This window comes from Corvus brachyrhynchos, unplaced genomic scaffold (genome assembly GCF_000691975.1).
Source record: "Corvus brachyrhynchos isolate BGI_N302 unplaced genomic scaffold, ASM69197v1 scaffold21, whole genome shotgun sequence".
Lineage (NCBI taxonomy): Eukaryota > Metazoa > Chordata > Aves > Passeriformes > Corvidae > Corvus > Corvus brachyrhynchos.
In genome coordinates this window covers 3,778,228-3,795,410 of record NW_008236924.1, presented here as the reverse complement: position 1 = coordinate 3,795,410, position 17,183 = coordinate 3,778,228, and the positions used below count along the sequence as shown (strand labels likewise).

Genomic DNA, 17,183 nt, shown 5'->3' with positions numbered 1-17,183 from the left:
TCCCTACAGAAATCACACAGGGAGATTCTTTTCTCAGTGCATATTTGATAAACCTTTTCGTCCTGTTCCTTCCCTTTGCTTCTCTTTGTTCTCTCCCTCCCAAACTGATGATATAAAGATCTGAGTCTTTGAAGAATGGGGTTCTTCTGTAATTAAAATTCTTTTTGCTCCCCAAATCAGGACAGGTATAAAGAAGGGAGTGAGTTGGTATAACCCAGCTGATGGGTCTAATTTTAGTTGTTGAACTGTGACACTGAACTTTTCTATAGCTACAGATAGGAGTTGTATATTTGGTATTCTGTTTGGGTTTATCTTTAAAATTTTTTTTCCTCCTCTAAGTCTGTCTAGCAGAGTTTCCCTCACAGAAAAACAAAAGGTTTTCCTGGTGATATTTTTAGTTTCAGAATGTATTACTGAAAAATAATCTAATGTGGAAACTAAACTGCAGACCAGAATGTGCTTGTTAACGGATGTATCCAGAGTAACTAGAATTTCATAGATGTGAGGAGCAGAAGTTGAAACTGTCTTTTTTGGATTTTAGTCAATCTTGCCAAGTATTTTAGGTTGTGATGCTGTAGCAGAATGAGCATCTTGTTCACAGATGTGAGACTGAATGATGCAGGATCAAGTCTGGTTTTAAGGTTCTGATCTTGCCTGGAATTGCTTTCTCTTTCTATAGTGAATTTTGGTGGCAGTAATCTTGGAATAACTTATATTTGCAGATACTCCAGTTTATTTCTGTAACTATTAAGTAACTTTATTATTAATGCTTCCCTAAATGTACAAACTCTTCTCTGTTAGTGTAATTTTGTACCTGTTTGGATAAATGGATGTAGATTTTTGTGGCCTCTTGTACTGCTTTACCAGGACATACTTGCTGCCTGTGATGTGATAGAGTTATATTTATGTTGGTGCAGAAGCAACAGTTACATGGGTTTAAGTGGCAGAATTCAGCTTCAAAAGCAGAATTTCAGCTTCAGCTGAAATGGCAAAATTTTATGTTGTGGCAAAACTTCAGAAAGAAAATTCTGTGAAAGGGAAAATGTGTGTTATCTGTGAGAGGTTGCGTGCTATGTGATCACACTCAAGATGGTCTGTTCTGCTGCTGGAATGAGCTGGGACAAACTTGAAGGAGTCTTTTTGTCTCTTTTTTTTTTTTTTAATTGATTTTTGCCAACTCTGCTGTCTTCTTTAGGGCTAACCAAGAATACGCTTTTGACAAAATGGGTGTGCCAGGTGAAGGAGGGGTTTTTGAAATATAATTGTTATGGATTGTTCATTTTTGTTTTATGTTCCATGAACAATCAGTTATAATGGGAATTTTTTAAAAGGTTGTTTTGGCCAAATAGCACAGCTTAAGATGTGAAATCTGAAGTTCTTGGTCTTGGCTTTTGCTGGGATTGAGTTAATTTTAGTAGCTGGTGCAGTGCTGTGTTTTGGATTTAGTACGAGAATAACATTGATGGCACACCAATGGTTTAGTTGGTGCCAAGCAGTGCTTACTCTAAATCAAGGACTTTTCAGTTTCCTGTGCTCTGACAGTGAGCAGGTGCACAAGGAGCTGGGGGAACTGGGCAAAGGGATGTTCCATGCCACAGAACCTCATGGCCAGTGTGGAAACAGGGGGGAATTGGCTGGGAAACACCGACTGCTGCTCGGGGACTGGATGGGCATCGGTGAGTGGGTGGTGAGCAACTGCATTGTGGCACTGGTTTCTCTTGGGTTTCAGTCCTCTCTTTGTCTGTTTTTTTTGTTGTTGTTGTTGTTGTTATCTGCCTTTCACCACTGTTATTATCATTATCAGTATTCTATCTTATTTTATTTATTAAAGTGCTCTTATTTCAACCAAAGGTTTTTACCTTTTTTTCAGTTTCCCTCTCCCTCCTACTTGGAGGGGTGATGGTGAGTGAGTGGCTGTGTGATATTAACTCCCAGCTGGGGTTAAACCATGACAATCTTCCTGAGACTGTTCCTTTTCTTATTCTAATTTGGAACAGGGAGATGTTTGAAATCACGGGAAAAAAATTTTGAAACGCAAACAAATGGTTCCCCAGTCCATTTTTTGGCTTTGTACAACAAATGACCTATTTTTTATTTCTAATGCCTGAGCACGCAGCAACTCTTGTCATCATCATTTATCTAAACGTTTTAATGTTGCGGTTGTTTTTTTGTTTGTTTTTACACCAATCAAAATAATGTATTGTGAGAGCTCTTTACAATATAATGAGCTTAGAGCAATGGACTTTGCTTGCCTCTATTTCGTTCTGTCAGAACTTGGCAGCCATTACAACTGAGGCTTTATTTAACACATCCGCATTTCTAGTGGAGTTAATTTTAAAGGGTTTCTTATTAGTATTGGGTGTTTTTGTCAGTCAGGGACAGAAGATGCTGTGGATTTGCTGTGGCTGCTCCTCACAGGACTTCTGTTGCGACATGATGTGGTTTTCAAAGTTAGTTTTGCTTTTGTTTTAGCAGCATTTGAAATTTAATTGTTCTCTTAGATAATCTAAATGCTGCACTTTTTAGTTTGCTATGTCTCAAGTATGTGTGCGTGAGTTTGGGAGGTAGAATTTTTCAGCTTAACTTGAGAGTCAGCACATCCAAATTAACTTTCAGTATTAAGAGAAGTTGTCCGTGGAATTCTGTTTTTGGAGTAATTAAGGAAAGCGAAAGTTCAAGTGAAAGTTACCTTCTTGTCATACACGTTTGGTTGTTGTTGATGACTGAAAAAGGTTTGACAGTTTTGAGAATGTAATTTGGTATCAGGCACTTGTCACTTTGCATGGCTGTTTTTATGACAGAATGAAAACCTGTCAGTCCCTGCTCATCCCTATCCCCACATCCTGATCTACTTGGAGAAGGAACGTAGTGAAAAGCCAGGAGGCAGCCTAACTTCAGAGTTTTAATTAAATTTATGAACTTTACAAACCCATAGATTTTTGAAAATTCTGGGACATTTAAAATATTTTGATATGAATTATTTAAGCTGGTATTTTTTGTAACTCTGAATACAATCTGTGCAACCCCTGACTTCTGTTTGTACAATACCATCCCTTTAAACTCAGGGTTTTTTTCACACAAAATGTTGAATGCTCTGATTCTGTAGTAGCTGCTTGGGTGGTAGTTTTGGTTGTTCATTCTAAATATTTGTAGTCTTCTGGCCGACCTTTTAATTTGATTTGGACAGCTCTGTGAAATTCTGGTGTTGTGTGGGCTGCCTGATGTGGTTGGAAGGTGCTTCCTATGTGAGGGGAGCGATGTGCTCCCCTTGGGGTTTGTAGAGCTGTTGCAAGAGCTCTGTAAAAATGCCAGCATATACATAACTTGAAAAATCAGACTGTGGGCTAGACAATGGCAAGCAACAGCCTTGCGACCTGTGGTTTATTGAGCCACATCTCAGTTTTGATGTGTCCTGACTTCTTGAGCTGAAGTAATTTTATGTCATCATGCCTTGAGAAGTGTGAGTGTGGCTGAAGGTGTGACATGAACAGTTTGCAGTGCCATCTAGGCCATGGCAACACAAATAAAACCTCACACAAGGCTTGTGTGTAGGTGAGAGGTCTTGGGGGTTTTTTTGTTATTTGGGTTGGGTTTTTTTTCTTAATATATATTTGCATGGTTTCACTTCATGCTGGACTTCTGTGTTGGCTTGAGATATAAAACTTGCACAGCTGCAAAAACTTCTATAATTTACACAAGGACAATATGAATAAAGTCCTGTAAAACTTTATAAAATAAAGTTTTTATTTTAAGATTTAAATAAATTTTAAAATTTTAAAATAAAGTGCAGTTCAAGTGCAGGTTTTTCCATTTTTTTGTTCAGGGTGCAGTTCTTTTCAGTTGTCCCCCTAACAATTGGGATTGGGAGCCTTTTCTTAAATCTGACCTCATTGGGGGGCTGATTGTGCTGCAGGTGATTTTACTTTGAGTGGCTTCTTGTGGATAAAATCTTGCTGGATCATCCCCATCTTCAACTGCAGTTCTCTAATGCAGCCTACAGTGAATCACGTTCAAGGGATGGGCAGGTGGTGAATGGTAAAACCAGCACATTTTATTTAGGAGCAACTGTCAGTCTTAGCTGACAGGATGTCAAACTGATCCTTTTGCTCTTTAAAATGGTTCTGTTGATGACTTTTGAGATGCTGTTGTGGATCAGCTGTTTTTTTAAAAAAAGGGCCCTTCATTGTTATGCATCATCCGTCTTATCTGATGGCAAACTCCAAAACTGAATTACCTTCTAGTATTCAGGAGTGAGGATATGGTCTTTTGTTTGAATGATTCCTTGTGAATTACATGGAAATGAGTAGAATAGTTGTATTATTGGTCCTAATCTTCAAAACACACAGCCCTCAAATTCCATAAATAGATAAATTTGTAGGGGTTAATGAAGTCTGTAAATGATTTTTTTAAAGCTCAGGTATTTGAAAATGATTTACTGCAATTTGCATTGAGGAAGTGAATCCCAAATATTTAAAGAACTGTCTTAATTGGTGATTATTTAATTTGAGAGGTGTAGAAATAGTGCTAAGCTAAATGGATGTAGTGCCTGAATTTTGTTGGTGTTTGGTTTCTAAAGCTTACAGAGTATTTGCATTCTAATGCAGATCATGTAAATGTTTGTGTAGTACCTACTACACTGGGGTCTTTCGGCTGAGATCTTGGATGCTAAATGAGTGTAAATAAGAACGGTGCACACCCTTGGACCATTTTCATGTCATTAACCTGCCCTCCCCCCATTTTACAGTGTCACCATGGAAAAACTGCTAGCAAATTGACCTTTATATAGCCAAAATAGAAGCTGTCCTGTCTGGATTTGAGTTTAACTCAGTTGATTCATTCAGTCGTTTGTGGCCACACAGGAAGCCCCATTCATATGATCACAAAGCCTAATGGCTGTTTGTACAGTGGGATTGATCTGATTACTCTTCTCTCTCTTGTGCTATTTACAGTCTGCTGCCAATTCACAGAAAGGGAAGAGAATGGCTGCAAAGGAGAAGTTGGAGGCAGTATTAAACGTGGCCCTAAGGGTCCCCAGCATCATGCTGTTGGATGTCTTGTACAGATGGGATGTCAGCTCATTCTTCCAGCAGATCCAAAGAAGTAGCCTGCACAACAACCCTCTCTTCCAGTACAAGTACTTGGCCCTTAATATGCATTATGTGGGTAAGTATGGATCTCTTCAAGAGAAAACTACTCGACTAAATGTTCTTTGGCTTGCTAAAAGAATTTTAGGAATTTGGTAATGGCATGTTAATATATTGATTCCAAAGAATAACACGATAATGCATTCATTACAGCTCTGCCTAAGGGACAGTTTATGTTAACAGCAAAGAAATCCTACCCAGGGTTTTTACTGATTGTTGTTATTCAGCCTTTACAAGTAAACCTGGTGTTTGGAAACACAATTGATGTCCTGAAGGAGGAACACAGTGACTTTGGCCCGTGTCTGACTGATGATGAAGCAGCTGTGAAATGTGGTGCAGACAAGAAGTATAGAAACTTAACATTAAACAAGAGACTAGGGCAAAGGTGGCTGGGTTTGGACTAACCATAGCACCAGAAGTTTAGTTTTCATTGCTGCACAGATTTGGCTCTTCAGTTTACACCGTTATGAACCATCTCTGTGCTGTGAGTGGATTCGAGCAGGTAACCAGTCCTTGTGTTGCAGATAAATGGACAAAATTACTAACTCAGCTCAGGCAGCTGAGGTGTGAACCTTGGCCTGCAAGTCTAGCTCTGGAATGCTAGATGTCTGTTTTTAGGAGATGAAAGGCTTGGTGTTCTGGGACCTGCTCTCCAGGTGAGAATGTGATTCATCTGCACATGGGGTAAATTAGGGATTGGATTCAGGCTGTTGAGGTTGATCTCTTGCAAGCATCTGCCTGAGCACTGCCTAGCTTGGAGAGAAAGGGCTAGCATATAATTTTCCCACTTTGTAGCATTTCTTCCTTGTAGATGCTTTTGGAAGATAAAGATGCACTGCAGTCAGCTAAAGGAAACACACTTTACTTAAGTAGTTAGAAAACTGTGGGCTTTTGATGGAGCATGTCCTGACTTTAATCCTGACTGCATAAATGTTGGCATAAGGCTTCCCTTTTTTAAATGTATTAAATATCTGTTGTCTGGAAATCATTTACTGCACTAAAAATGAGTGCAGCTTTCTTTGTTACGGCTCCACAATACTCGTGCTGGGATAACAATGTACTTGCAGTACAAAACATTGGTGTCACAGTTCCCCTTTCCTTTGTCTGTGGGAGAGGACATGCTTGCTGGTGGTGAATGTGACACAGGACGATGGTGGCCAGTACCTACAGCTGGCCTTCTCATGCATTTGTGTGCACACACAAAGCTTTTAGGAATGACTTTATCAGATCAGGTTCTAATGCAGAACTAACAGTTGTGGAGTAGGTTTTCGAGATGGCAGTGGGTAATTTCCAGCTGTGGCAAAGCCCCTCTTTATAGACATTTGATAATCTTGTCCCTGCTGAAGTGTGTTGGGATACACCAATAAAAAGTTGTACGGAGAGGGTGGGTTTTGTTACCAAAGAATTTCCCACCTGGATGCTATTTTGGTACTAAACCAGTGGAATCTGACTTTGTGCTCCTTGTACAAGGGGTGCTTTTGTGCTGGTGCACAATCACTCAGCAGTTCTTGTACTTCTTTTATGACATTGATTGTATGCACTTTTATTTCTCCAACTGGTAGTTGCTAAGCAAGAAGAGCTTCTAAATTGTCAAACAAGTTGCTCGTTTTAAAAGATTTTCAGGCAATTTTTAGTGAGAAAACATTGCTAGTACTTTGCAAATAAAGTTGCTGTGTTTCATTTCCTTGGTTGTTGGGGGTTTTTTAAGTTGTGTCAGGGTAAAGCTGGGCTAAATCAATTTACATGCCTCCATGACATTTTATATAGATTTAGTTGCGTCACTTTACAGTTTAACATTAATTAAGATGATGTATAAAAATATATAAATTGGATTTGTAAGGAAAACAAAATCCTTTTCCACCAGTCTGGGGAGTTAAGCTTCTTTGAAGATACATAGGGGGAAATTAACTGCCAGCATATAATTTAAACAACAATTCACTGTGGATGTGTTTCAACATACTAATCTGCTTTATTTAGGAAAAAAATCCTCTGTCATATTTGCAGTTAGGAAACACTGTCAGCAAATTCAGTGGCAGCTTTGCAATATCAATCAATCACTGAATTTCTTCTACAAGACAGTATCTTGTAGTGCTATATATAGTGCTATATAAGTGCTTCCAGCAGCTGAGGAAATTGGGTGCATCTATCTTGGGCAGATGCTCAAGGAACAATTTGATTAGAGAGCCCTAAAAATTAATAAACTCTACCAGTCTTCATATGGTAAACCGTTTCCTGGAACTAAGGACACAGTGTTGGAAATTTGCTCAGAACTGGGAGTTACCAGGAGTGTGTTTTCTGTTTAAATGTACAAGTGAAATGATGTGTGTTCCAGTGTGACTCCCATTCCAGTTAGCAGTACTGAGAGTGTAATAAAAGCTTCTGACATGCAATTTGTTCTTTGAAACAACTTTTCCTTTTCGTATCTTTCCATGAAACAGCCCTTATCTGCTTGAGCAAAGGAAAATATTCAATCCTGATAACCACTCAACCACAAGTTCACCTGCATGAAATTTAACTAAATAGCACAGAGCAATGCAAACAGCAGAGATAAATTTCTGCTTAGAATTGGTGAAACCTCTGTGTAGGGTAGATTAGCACTTACTGCCAGACTTCTCTGTTTTCTTCTGCACTGCAGAGGAGCTCTGAGAAAGCAGGCACTTCTTTTTATGTTCTTTTGATGAAGAAGGTGGAAAACAGTTGAAACCACGTAATTTCCTCCTGTGAAGAAGGGCAAAACAATGCTGTTTGTTCTAACTGGTAAATACTCTGAGCTAGATGGAAAGAGTCATGAGCTTAGTCTATAATCAGAGTCAGGCTTGGAATTTAAGTCACTGTCATGGGTGAGGCACAGAATTGCACTAAATACAGGGTTTTCTTACTCAAAAGTAAAAATAGAGCAGTTTTCTATCTTAAACTATATTCTTTGTCATTACGAAAAATAAAAAGAAATTTTCAGGGGGGGAAAAAAGTATTTAAATATTTGGAATAGGTGAAAGGTGTGTCATCTTTCACAACCCTGTTTGTAATGACAGTTTCTTGAACTGTGTGGTTAATATTTTAATCTCTTGGTCATATCACTTCCTAGGTGTGAGCTGCTTGTTACGAATGCTGCTTTTATGAGGGGGGCTTGAGGGAGGAGAAACCTGCTGGACTTCCTGCCCTTGTGTGCTGATTGCATGCTTTGGTCTGCCCACTTTTCTTTAAGCTCTTGTGCTTTACGTAGAAGATCTTTTATTTAGATTTCTATTTTTTCGTGTTGCTTTTTAAGAGGAAAGATACTGTACTCTGGTACAAACACAGGAAGAAATGCCAAGTGAAGCTTCAGTGTGAGAAGAAATGAGTTGGTTCGTTACAGAAACAAATTTCCTAAAATATTGAGAAAAAGGTGCATGATTTAAATGTGTAAATACAGTTAATGCATATAAAAATGAGGTCCTGCTTAGATTCAGCATCTCTGGCTCTGTAGCCCCATGTCTTCTGTCTCTCTCCTGCAAGCAGCACTTAGATAAATGGGTAGTAGAACTTCTATTTTCTGAGTGTTACTATTTGATTTTAAACTGTAGCTATTTTTAATCAAGTGCAATTTGATGACATGGACTTGGTCTGTATTTCTTAAAATAATTATTTGTAACGTCTTCTCATTCTCTTTTTGGATAAAATGCAGTGTATACTGCAGTTGGTAGGACACAGGAGGAGGTAGAGTGAGTGCCATGCTCAAAATCCAGCACACCCTTTTTTCATTTTCTGACTGAAGGCTACTACTCCCTTCGTGTTGTAGGCTTTTACTAAGCAGCTTTCTCAGCATATGGATACTTTCAGGTAACTTTTCTGTGTAAAGCTGGTATCTGTTTTTGGAAACCCACATCACCACTTTTTTTTTTAAATAAAAGGAACCACTAACCGCCTTTTTGAAAGGAGGTGCTTAAAATTTTTAATTCTGAGTACCACTCTCATGACAGAATGGCAGCTTGTCTTGGTGATTTAGAAAGAGCCTTTGAATCATATGGCAGAACTAGAATCAAAAGTCCATTTTATTTGTTCAGATAATACTGCAAATCTCCGTAAAGAACTCAGTTTCTTGGATTATTTATACTTACAGTGCCCAATCTGTTATGCATTTAAAAATTCAAGAAACAGCTGTTGATGGCAGTACCCCAGCAATGAATAAATTGTTTTGTTGGCATTATTTTCATAGAGATGTGCAGATGTTGATAACAGGATTTCTGATCTCTGTTCACAGTTGTCCTGTGCAATGACTGAATAAATACCACTTTCCTGATGTGCAAGTATGTTTAGATGTTTCTCAGTTTTGAACTCATTTTCCAGCATTTTCTGGAGGGCAGGTATATAAAAGTATATTTTTTAAAAACTATCCACTCTTGAGATAGATGATTTAGACTTTGACAGTTTATGAAATCTCTGTGTAAATTGCAGTGTGACCAGTCTGGTGATTGCTTATCCTGAGAATTAGACACACTGAAAATAAAGGTGCCAGTTGTTTCTGTAATACTTCTGCCATCTCAAGTGCAGGCTTTCAGAAGTGTGTCCTGTTTTATTGATACTTGCATGTTGTGGCCAGGTATTTGTCTGAATAAACTGAAATGAGGGCAGTCAAGGATTTGGCTGGAGCGACTAACTCGGAGTGCACTGATCCCTCTTTGAGGCAGGAGAGTTGGGTGTTGGGATGGAGTCTGTGGCTCATGACTTGCTGCTTCCCAGCAAGTTGCTTTGCAAGTCACGGGCCCTTTACCCTTACAGGATATGGGAAAATGGAAAAGTAGGGCCCCCTAAGTTAATTTCCTGGTAGAAGCCAAGCAATTGTGCTCTTACTTTCTGGCACTCCAAGAGTTGGTGTGGCCTTATTAAGAAATGTTATGAACTCTTTGATGTGCAAAGTTCTCAGTTTTAGAGTAAACACGCAGGAAACTGTGAGTAATAATACAAAATGGACACAAGGGATCTGTAATCATGCAAATGAGCACTAAAGTGCTCCATAAAGAGGATGAGTTGTGACTTTGATCATGTTCCAGAAGCCTCCATTGTGTGCAGTCAATAAACCTCAGACACCTGAGTCGGCAAAGAGGTAATTCTGGTGAGAGAAGCTGGGAACACCTTGGTGGTGCACAAATGGAGAGATTGCTGAAAGGCAGTCTGTGAGCTGCTGCTCTCTGAACAATGAGCATTGCACAGCCAGAGGTTTTCATCGAGCTGAATCAGCAGGTTGTAAATGAGGTCATGAACTGGTTAATATGTGTGTTCTTGTCTTCAACTTCGCTTTTCTGCTCACTATGATTTTCAGTTTCTTTTCTCCAGTGGGGCCTAAATCTGCACCATCTTGCCTGAGAGGCAGTAGAAGTTCTCTGTTTCCGTGTGCTTCTGAATAGGAGCTGAGTGGGGGATTTGTGTATTTTTAAGGTTGGCAGAATGAGTCTTCTGTAATGCTCCTTACATCTGGGAGCATAAAGGTGCAAGTCTCTTTCTTGGTGTTGCAGCACTAGGGCACTATGACTGTATTCAGGGAAGATTATTCTGTCTTTTCTTTATCTTTTTTGTTTGTTTATTTGTTTTTAACGTATGTTAGAACCATTCCTTTACTGGGGCAGGAATTGGCCTTCCCTGAGCCTGCTGCTTGCTTTATACAGAAATGCACGTGGTGAGTCAAAAGGGACAATGCACCAAGTCCCAAGAGCAAAAATAGCATGGCCTGAATCGAGGGAGGGGAGTGCTCACTGCTGACACAGAGCTCAGAAACTCCATTTGGATGGAAGTGAGTGTTATTGTTAACCCCTGCTCAGAGGTTACCCAGTAAGATGACTGTTTCTCAAACTGTAAGTTCTTGTGTGTGGGGACTCTCTCCAAAGGGATGTATGTTCTCAGCATCTTGTTTTCTTCTGGCAGAGGAGGTGCAAATGAAAACAGAATGTAATGATTTAGATGAGAAAGCTACTGTGAGAAATTTCATTTCCTGGTCTTTTTTTTTTTTTTGAAGTGGAATCTTATTTATACCATACACTAATTACATCATTTGTCTGCATGAGAACAAAGGGAATAGAATATTATTGCAAATATGTCTTAATTTGAGCTTATCTTCCTTTTTTTCTGCAATCAGATGGGTTGGTAAAGAATTATTTGGCTTTTTTTTTTTTTTTTTTTTTTTTTTTTTTTTTTTTTTTTTTTTTTTTTTTTAATTTGGCAGAGGCTTTGTTGATAAAAATGAGGTTGGTACCACTTTGGGAATAGGGCCTCTGCAGCAAAAATGCAAATATTGCAGTATGAAGTGTGTTGAAATCTCCCTCTTACCAAGTCACAAGAGGAAATTGTAAATAAGAGTGAATGGGAACTACTTTAAATGTCTGTTGCTCTCCCCCTCTTCAAAGTATAACAATTAAACCAAATGGCTGCTTCAAAGTGAACATTTACATTCCAGCCCAAACTCCTGAGCAGTGGAGTTCATTGCTGAAGCTTCTGCAGTAACCTTGGCTGTCTTGTGCTGCTTCCCTGCAGTTCTGAGCATCTGTGCAGTGTGAAGGCCTGCCTGCTGGTTAGAAGGCACAGTGACAGTACTTTCTAAATCTTTTAATTTAGCCTTTTATTTTTTTTTCCACTCCTTCATTGTATCCTGAAGGATCCTAAGTATTTTGATTGAAGTTGTGATCCTGTACAGAAGAAGAATGAATTTCAGTGATATCTAAAATCCTTCCATCATCTTTGTTAGAGGGTAGTTACTGCCCTCTAAAATATGTTACTTTTACAGAAATGATCCTACCATTGCTCAGGTACATCATCACGTGGCCAAGGAGCAGACTTTCCTGTGATAAAGTAAAGATGACAGAGCTTAAATACAGATGCAGTGAACAGGTATTCTAAGACTATTGATAGGGTAATAGAGGAATAAAAGACTGCATAATAAACTCCATTTGGTTCTCTACCTGAAGGTGAGTCACAGGCTAGTGAGAAGGAAAGTTTTGGAGAGATTTGACTCACGTGCTGGAATGATAAATGGTTGTGGGTTGTTCCTCAGGGGGAATTGTCCCTCAGGAAGGAATCCAGGGAAAGGGGTGAATGCAGCAGAGATGAGGTGTAAGAATGTCTGCAGAGGGTTTGAGAGCTCGAGATGGCTCATGAGGCTGTGGTGTGGTGCAAGGTAATTAAATGTCTTCATAGAGACTGCTGAGGAGTTCCTGCCCTTGTCATTTGTGTGTTTGGTAGAAGGAAGGTGGTGAACAGAGAATAGGAATTCCATAAAATACAGGTGTTTGTGAAGAAAACTGATAGTGTAGAACATCTGATGTGCTGTGCAAGTCATTCTGTGTAAAACAGTCGCTAGAAGGAAACTGATGGAGTGTTGTATTTCAGGCCCCTTTAAAAAAGCTCACAATAAAAATGATTCTGTTCTCCAGGCTGAATAGCCCCAACTCCCCCAGCCTGTCCTCCCGGGGGGGTGCTTCAGCCCTCTGGTCAAAGTGATACTGTCCAGAATTACTGACTTGTCTGACACTTGATTTTAGTAAAAGAATCTATTGATTATTTTAGCCTTTTAAAAAGCACATCCTGAGACAAATGTGCAACTTGTCACATCCACTTCATAAAGATAATTGAAACATTATCTTTAATGCTAAATACATAAATGATATACTGGTATTTTAAAAAGGTAAGCAAATAGGCTTTGTCTGTCTATCATTGATCCTATCATCTGTCTTATCTGAATTGATCTCTCTGCTTGGCATCCTGTGGGTCTGGTGCCTTTTCTAGGAGGATCTTGCAAGATACCTTTTTGAAGACCAAACTGTTGGTAGAATTTTACAGAGGTGGCTTATTGAACATGGCAGATATTAAGCAGCCATTAAATACTTCTACACAAATACTGACTCTGAAATAGTATGTTTTTCAAATATTGGAACATGCTGAGTTCCCAAGCTGTTTTATAGTACCTGGTTGTGCCACTGCTTATGAGTGCTTAATCTAGAGTTGCATTATTAAATATATTTAAAAAGCTCAAAATATAAATTAACTCAGCTAAAAAGACTGTGCCTCATGTTGCTGAATAGATGTATGAAACTTCAATTGTGACATGACTGGTGTGGCTGTTAGGGTCAGCATAAGTTCTTCTGCAGCGTTTTGTTCTTAGCTTCAGGGGAGTTGTTGGCTGTTGCTGGGCTGTTTTCCTAAATGGATTTCAGTGCCAGGCACTTGAGCTGACCTTCAGAAAGAGCACAAGTGCACTGCAGTGATGGAGAGAGAGCCTGGAAATAAATATTACTAAGGGCACCATGTGCTGGGTTTTTGACCCGCAGCCTGTCTGGAAAGGAGTATGGACAGTTATGAGGTGGACTTCAAAGTACTGCTTTATTTGGGTATCTGAGTGAGATCCTTATGAAAATAAGGATCAGTGTTCTGCTTGTTGGAGAGGCTGCTGAGCAGCCAGGCCCTGGTCTTGAAGAGTAAAGCTGGATGTGCATTGGGTCATTTTCAACAGCCTCACTAAATGCTTATGAGACATGCAGGAACTGCTGGGATAAATATCTACAAATCCTAGGCTGTGTCAGGTCCTGTCCTTGATTTATGCAACCCTGATAGCTGGAGTGTGCTTTAATATGGAGTACAGCCTATGTGTCCCCATCTTAAATTCTGAACATGCCAAGTGTTATTTTAATTTGGTGTTTGATAGTATTTTTTTAAAGATCAACTTTTTGTTACAGGTTACATCTTAAGTGTTGTGCTCCTAACTTTACCAAGGCAACACCTGGTTCAGCTTTACCTGTACTTTTTGACTGCACTGCTGCTTTATGCTGGGCACCAAATTTCCAGGTAAGAATAAATGGATTAATTTTGTCAGCTTGGTTTGGAAATTAGAAAAATAACTGTTATTTTGTTAATATCTTCTGTAAGTGGTTTTGTGAATGCCTTTTTTTTTATGTCAGACACCTAAATATATCTTGCTGTTCTTTGTCTTTGGAAAAGTTTACAGAATTAAATATGCAGTCAAGTAGTTCTTTTTAAGTTATTGAAAGTAGAGCAAGAATTTTGAGCTACTTGTCTGGGGAGTGTAATGTCCCCTAATCTAAGGAGAGAAAGCACTTACCACAAGACTAAATGTGGCCTCTGATGCAGTGGCTCAGCTAAAATGCTTTCAGCACTGGGGTGTTTTACACAGCATACAGGATGTTACTTTTAGTTTCCTGGCACCTTGGGTGAGAGAGCAAATAGGGATCTGGATCCAGTAAAAGCAAAGTAGTAGTGGAATTTATTCTTAAAGTATATTACACAAATTTAAATGTACAATGGAAGCAGGTGTTTTGGATCTAAAATGCAGAGCGAGAGGCTGGAGAACTGAGTCAAACAAGACAAAATCAACCATCTTTGTTTGGTCCCCGCTACATCTGTTGAAAGCCATTGTAAACTTTCATACTGACACGATGTTTAATTGGAACCAAAGACACTGCCATCACATTAAAGGCTTTGTACAGGAAGTTTTGAAAACATGGATTTGAGCCTGACTTATTTTGGTGCCTGCTGATGAGAAACATTTAAAAATGTGCTTTCAATTGATTTAATGGAAGTGATAGTTTTGTTATTTCTGCGTCAAAATTGTTGTTCCAGAGCATTTGCTGGAATGTCTTTCTTGATATGTTGCAGTTCAGGGGAGTGTTAATGAAGGTTTTGTGATGACTTGACATGTCGCTGTTGTGGCTGTCAGAGTTGCAGTTAGTGATTTCCTGAAAAGGATGAGTGTACAAGAGAGGAGTTATAGCCTCTTCTTGCCTCAGTAGGAAGGAAAAAAGTGTTTATTTGTCATTCCTCAGGGGAGTCCTCAGTTGTTATAGATGGGAGTTTGTGGGTGTTTCTTACAGGATTAAAGGCTTATTTATTAGAAAAGGCAACCTAAACATTATTTAAGAACTTGTGTTTAAATAATAAAGCTGGTAACAAATGCCCATCAGACACAGGGCTTTGATCCAGAACATTTACAGCTGGAGGTGGTTATGCCACTCCAGGTCTTTAAATTTTTTAAAAGAAAGGGAGATGTTATGAATTTAGTTGATACGTTGAGGTATAGCGCTGTGATTGCTTTGAATACCTTGTTTGTGCTTCTATGTAATAGGAATTCTGACTTCTGGTCTTTGTGAGGTTTGAGACTTCATAGGCTTCATTGTAACATGTTCAGTACCTATTGCTTGGATTGTTAGGTGTGTTCCTAACTAAGCTTTCTCTCTTTGGTGCTCCTGGAGTGAGTTAATAAAGACTTTAATTAAGTCTTGCATCAACTAGCACAAAAAATATATTTAATTAAAAGATGTCATGGATTCAAATAGTCCAGCAGTGTTCCCAAGGTATTTTGCAAGGCAAAAAGCTGACACTTAGTGAGCTTACCCATTCCCTAGACATAAGGCTGATTTGGTTTGGAAGGAAGCACAGTGCAGGGGGCTCTCAGCTGAAGCCTTTGTACAATCAGGGAATCATATGTGGGGAGTGACACTTGAATTAGCCTTACAAAAGAATTTTTGAATCCCTTTAGTTTTCATATTGAAAACAGTGAAGTGTGACAGACATATCTGTTGGCAGAGCCGTTCCTCTTTTTGCCAAAGCTATCCAGTTCCAACTGATGTTTCTATTTAGCAGCCTGATCATAACAAGACATACAGTAGTCACATGTGCAAACTGTTTTTCAGTGTTTTTTGTTAGTAATTCTGCTTCGAGCTGAAAACTTCCATGGACTTGGTTGCATGCACTACCAGTTGGGATGCTATTTAAGACCAATGAAGAGGTCTTATATTGAGGCCAGTTTGGTTAGTGCAAATTATAGAACAAGACCAGAATCATCTGGCACTTGTGACTCTGCAGTGTCCTGGAAATTCTGAGCTGTTGAAAGACTTCAGCTTTCAGTGCTTTTTTTCCACCCCAGAAATAGCTTGTAGTTCATCTTCGAGTCTGGGAATAAGATCATCTGAATTTTATAGTTAAGCTCTGACTTCAGACTTGCAGGTTTATATGACCTTGACAAGTCACTTAATTTCTTAAATTTCTTAAATGTTTGTTTCCTTGCCTACAGAACTGAGAGTTACCTTAATGTGTAGAGATGGTTTAGGTAGCATTTGTGAGTAGTTGGAGCATCCCAGAAGATTCTACATTTGTATGTAGCATGCTAACCTGGCAATTTGGGTGGAAATAACATACCATCTGTTTATGGAAAAAAGAGAAGTCAGCTTAAAAACCCAAAATCCAATTTAATGAAATTTCTTTGCCTTAGGTTTCCTGCAGCAGTCTCCAATTTCAGGAAAAATTAGTTTAATAAGTGAGTGGCACAGCAATAGGAACAGCTTGAGCTGGGTGCCTCCAGCCAGGGACCCAAAGCACACAAATCCCTGGTGTTTATACCCTTACAGTCAATGCACCTGTCCCTCATCCACTCTTCATGTGCTTTGCACACACCCCTTGGTCCATTGGTGGGTTTTGGTCTGGGAGCTTCTTGTTCCCTGTTGGATTCTTTCTCTGTCTCCAGGTGGGTGTTGGCAGCTTTTATCTGGCTGGGTTGCAGCTTCTGCTGAGTTGTGGCCTCCTTATCTTCCAGTTCACACTGGTCTCAGGGCCCTCCTTCATGTAATGGAGCAGAAGTTCAAGATATGTTTGACTTTTCTAGGTGGGACCTTGGAGCTGGTGAGAGTTTGGAGCTCGTGGCTTAAAACTCCAGCAGCTTTAGCTACTTTTGCTAAGCAAAGCCACTCAGATGGAAGAGTACAGTTAAAAGGATGCAGCTAACTAAACTTCATTTACAACAGTCCTGCTTTTTTTATTAAGCATCCCTGCTGGGATGTCAGAAGGAACTCATGAAGTCTTTCAATAAGAAGGAAGGAACTCACAAAGTCTTTAAATACAACTCTTAGTCTCACATACAGTGTTATTACAAGCAACAGGCACAATGTAAACAGAGCAAACAAGGTCACCACTGGACGGATATCTGAATATAGATTCCTGTTGCTGTTGGTGACCACCCAAAGAGAGGAATTTTCCACCATCAGTGTTGTGCCTCCCTCTTCACTC

The 17,183-nt window shown here is 39.3% G+C and overlaps 1 protein-coding gene across 1 annotated transcript in view; it reads left to right on the top strand.

Moving 5' to 3' along the window:
- RNF145 (ring finger protein 145) overlaps positions 1 to 17,183 on the top strand; it is a 46,607-nt gene that overhangs the window by 3,685 nt on the left and 25,739 nt on the right. Inside the window, exons 2-3 of the mRNA XM_008628963.2 lie at positions 4,950 to 5,163; positions 13,844 to 13,952. Coding sequence (XP_008627185.1) covers positions 4,980 to 5,163; positions 13,844 to 13,952 — 293 coding nt within the window. The 5' untranslated portion in view covers positions 4,950 to 4,979. The remainder of the gene's footprint in view (positions 1 to 4,949; positions 5,164 to 13,843; positions 13,953 to 17,183) is intronic.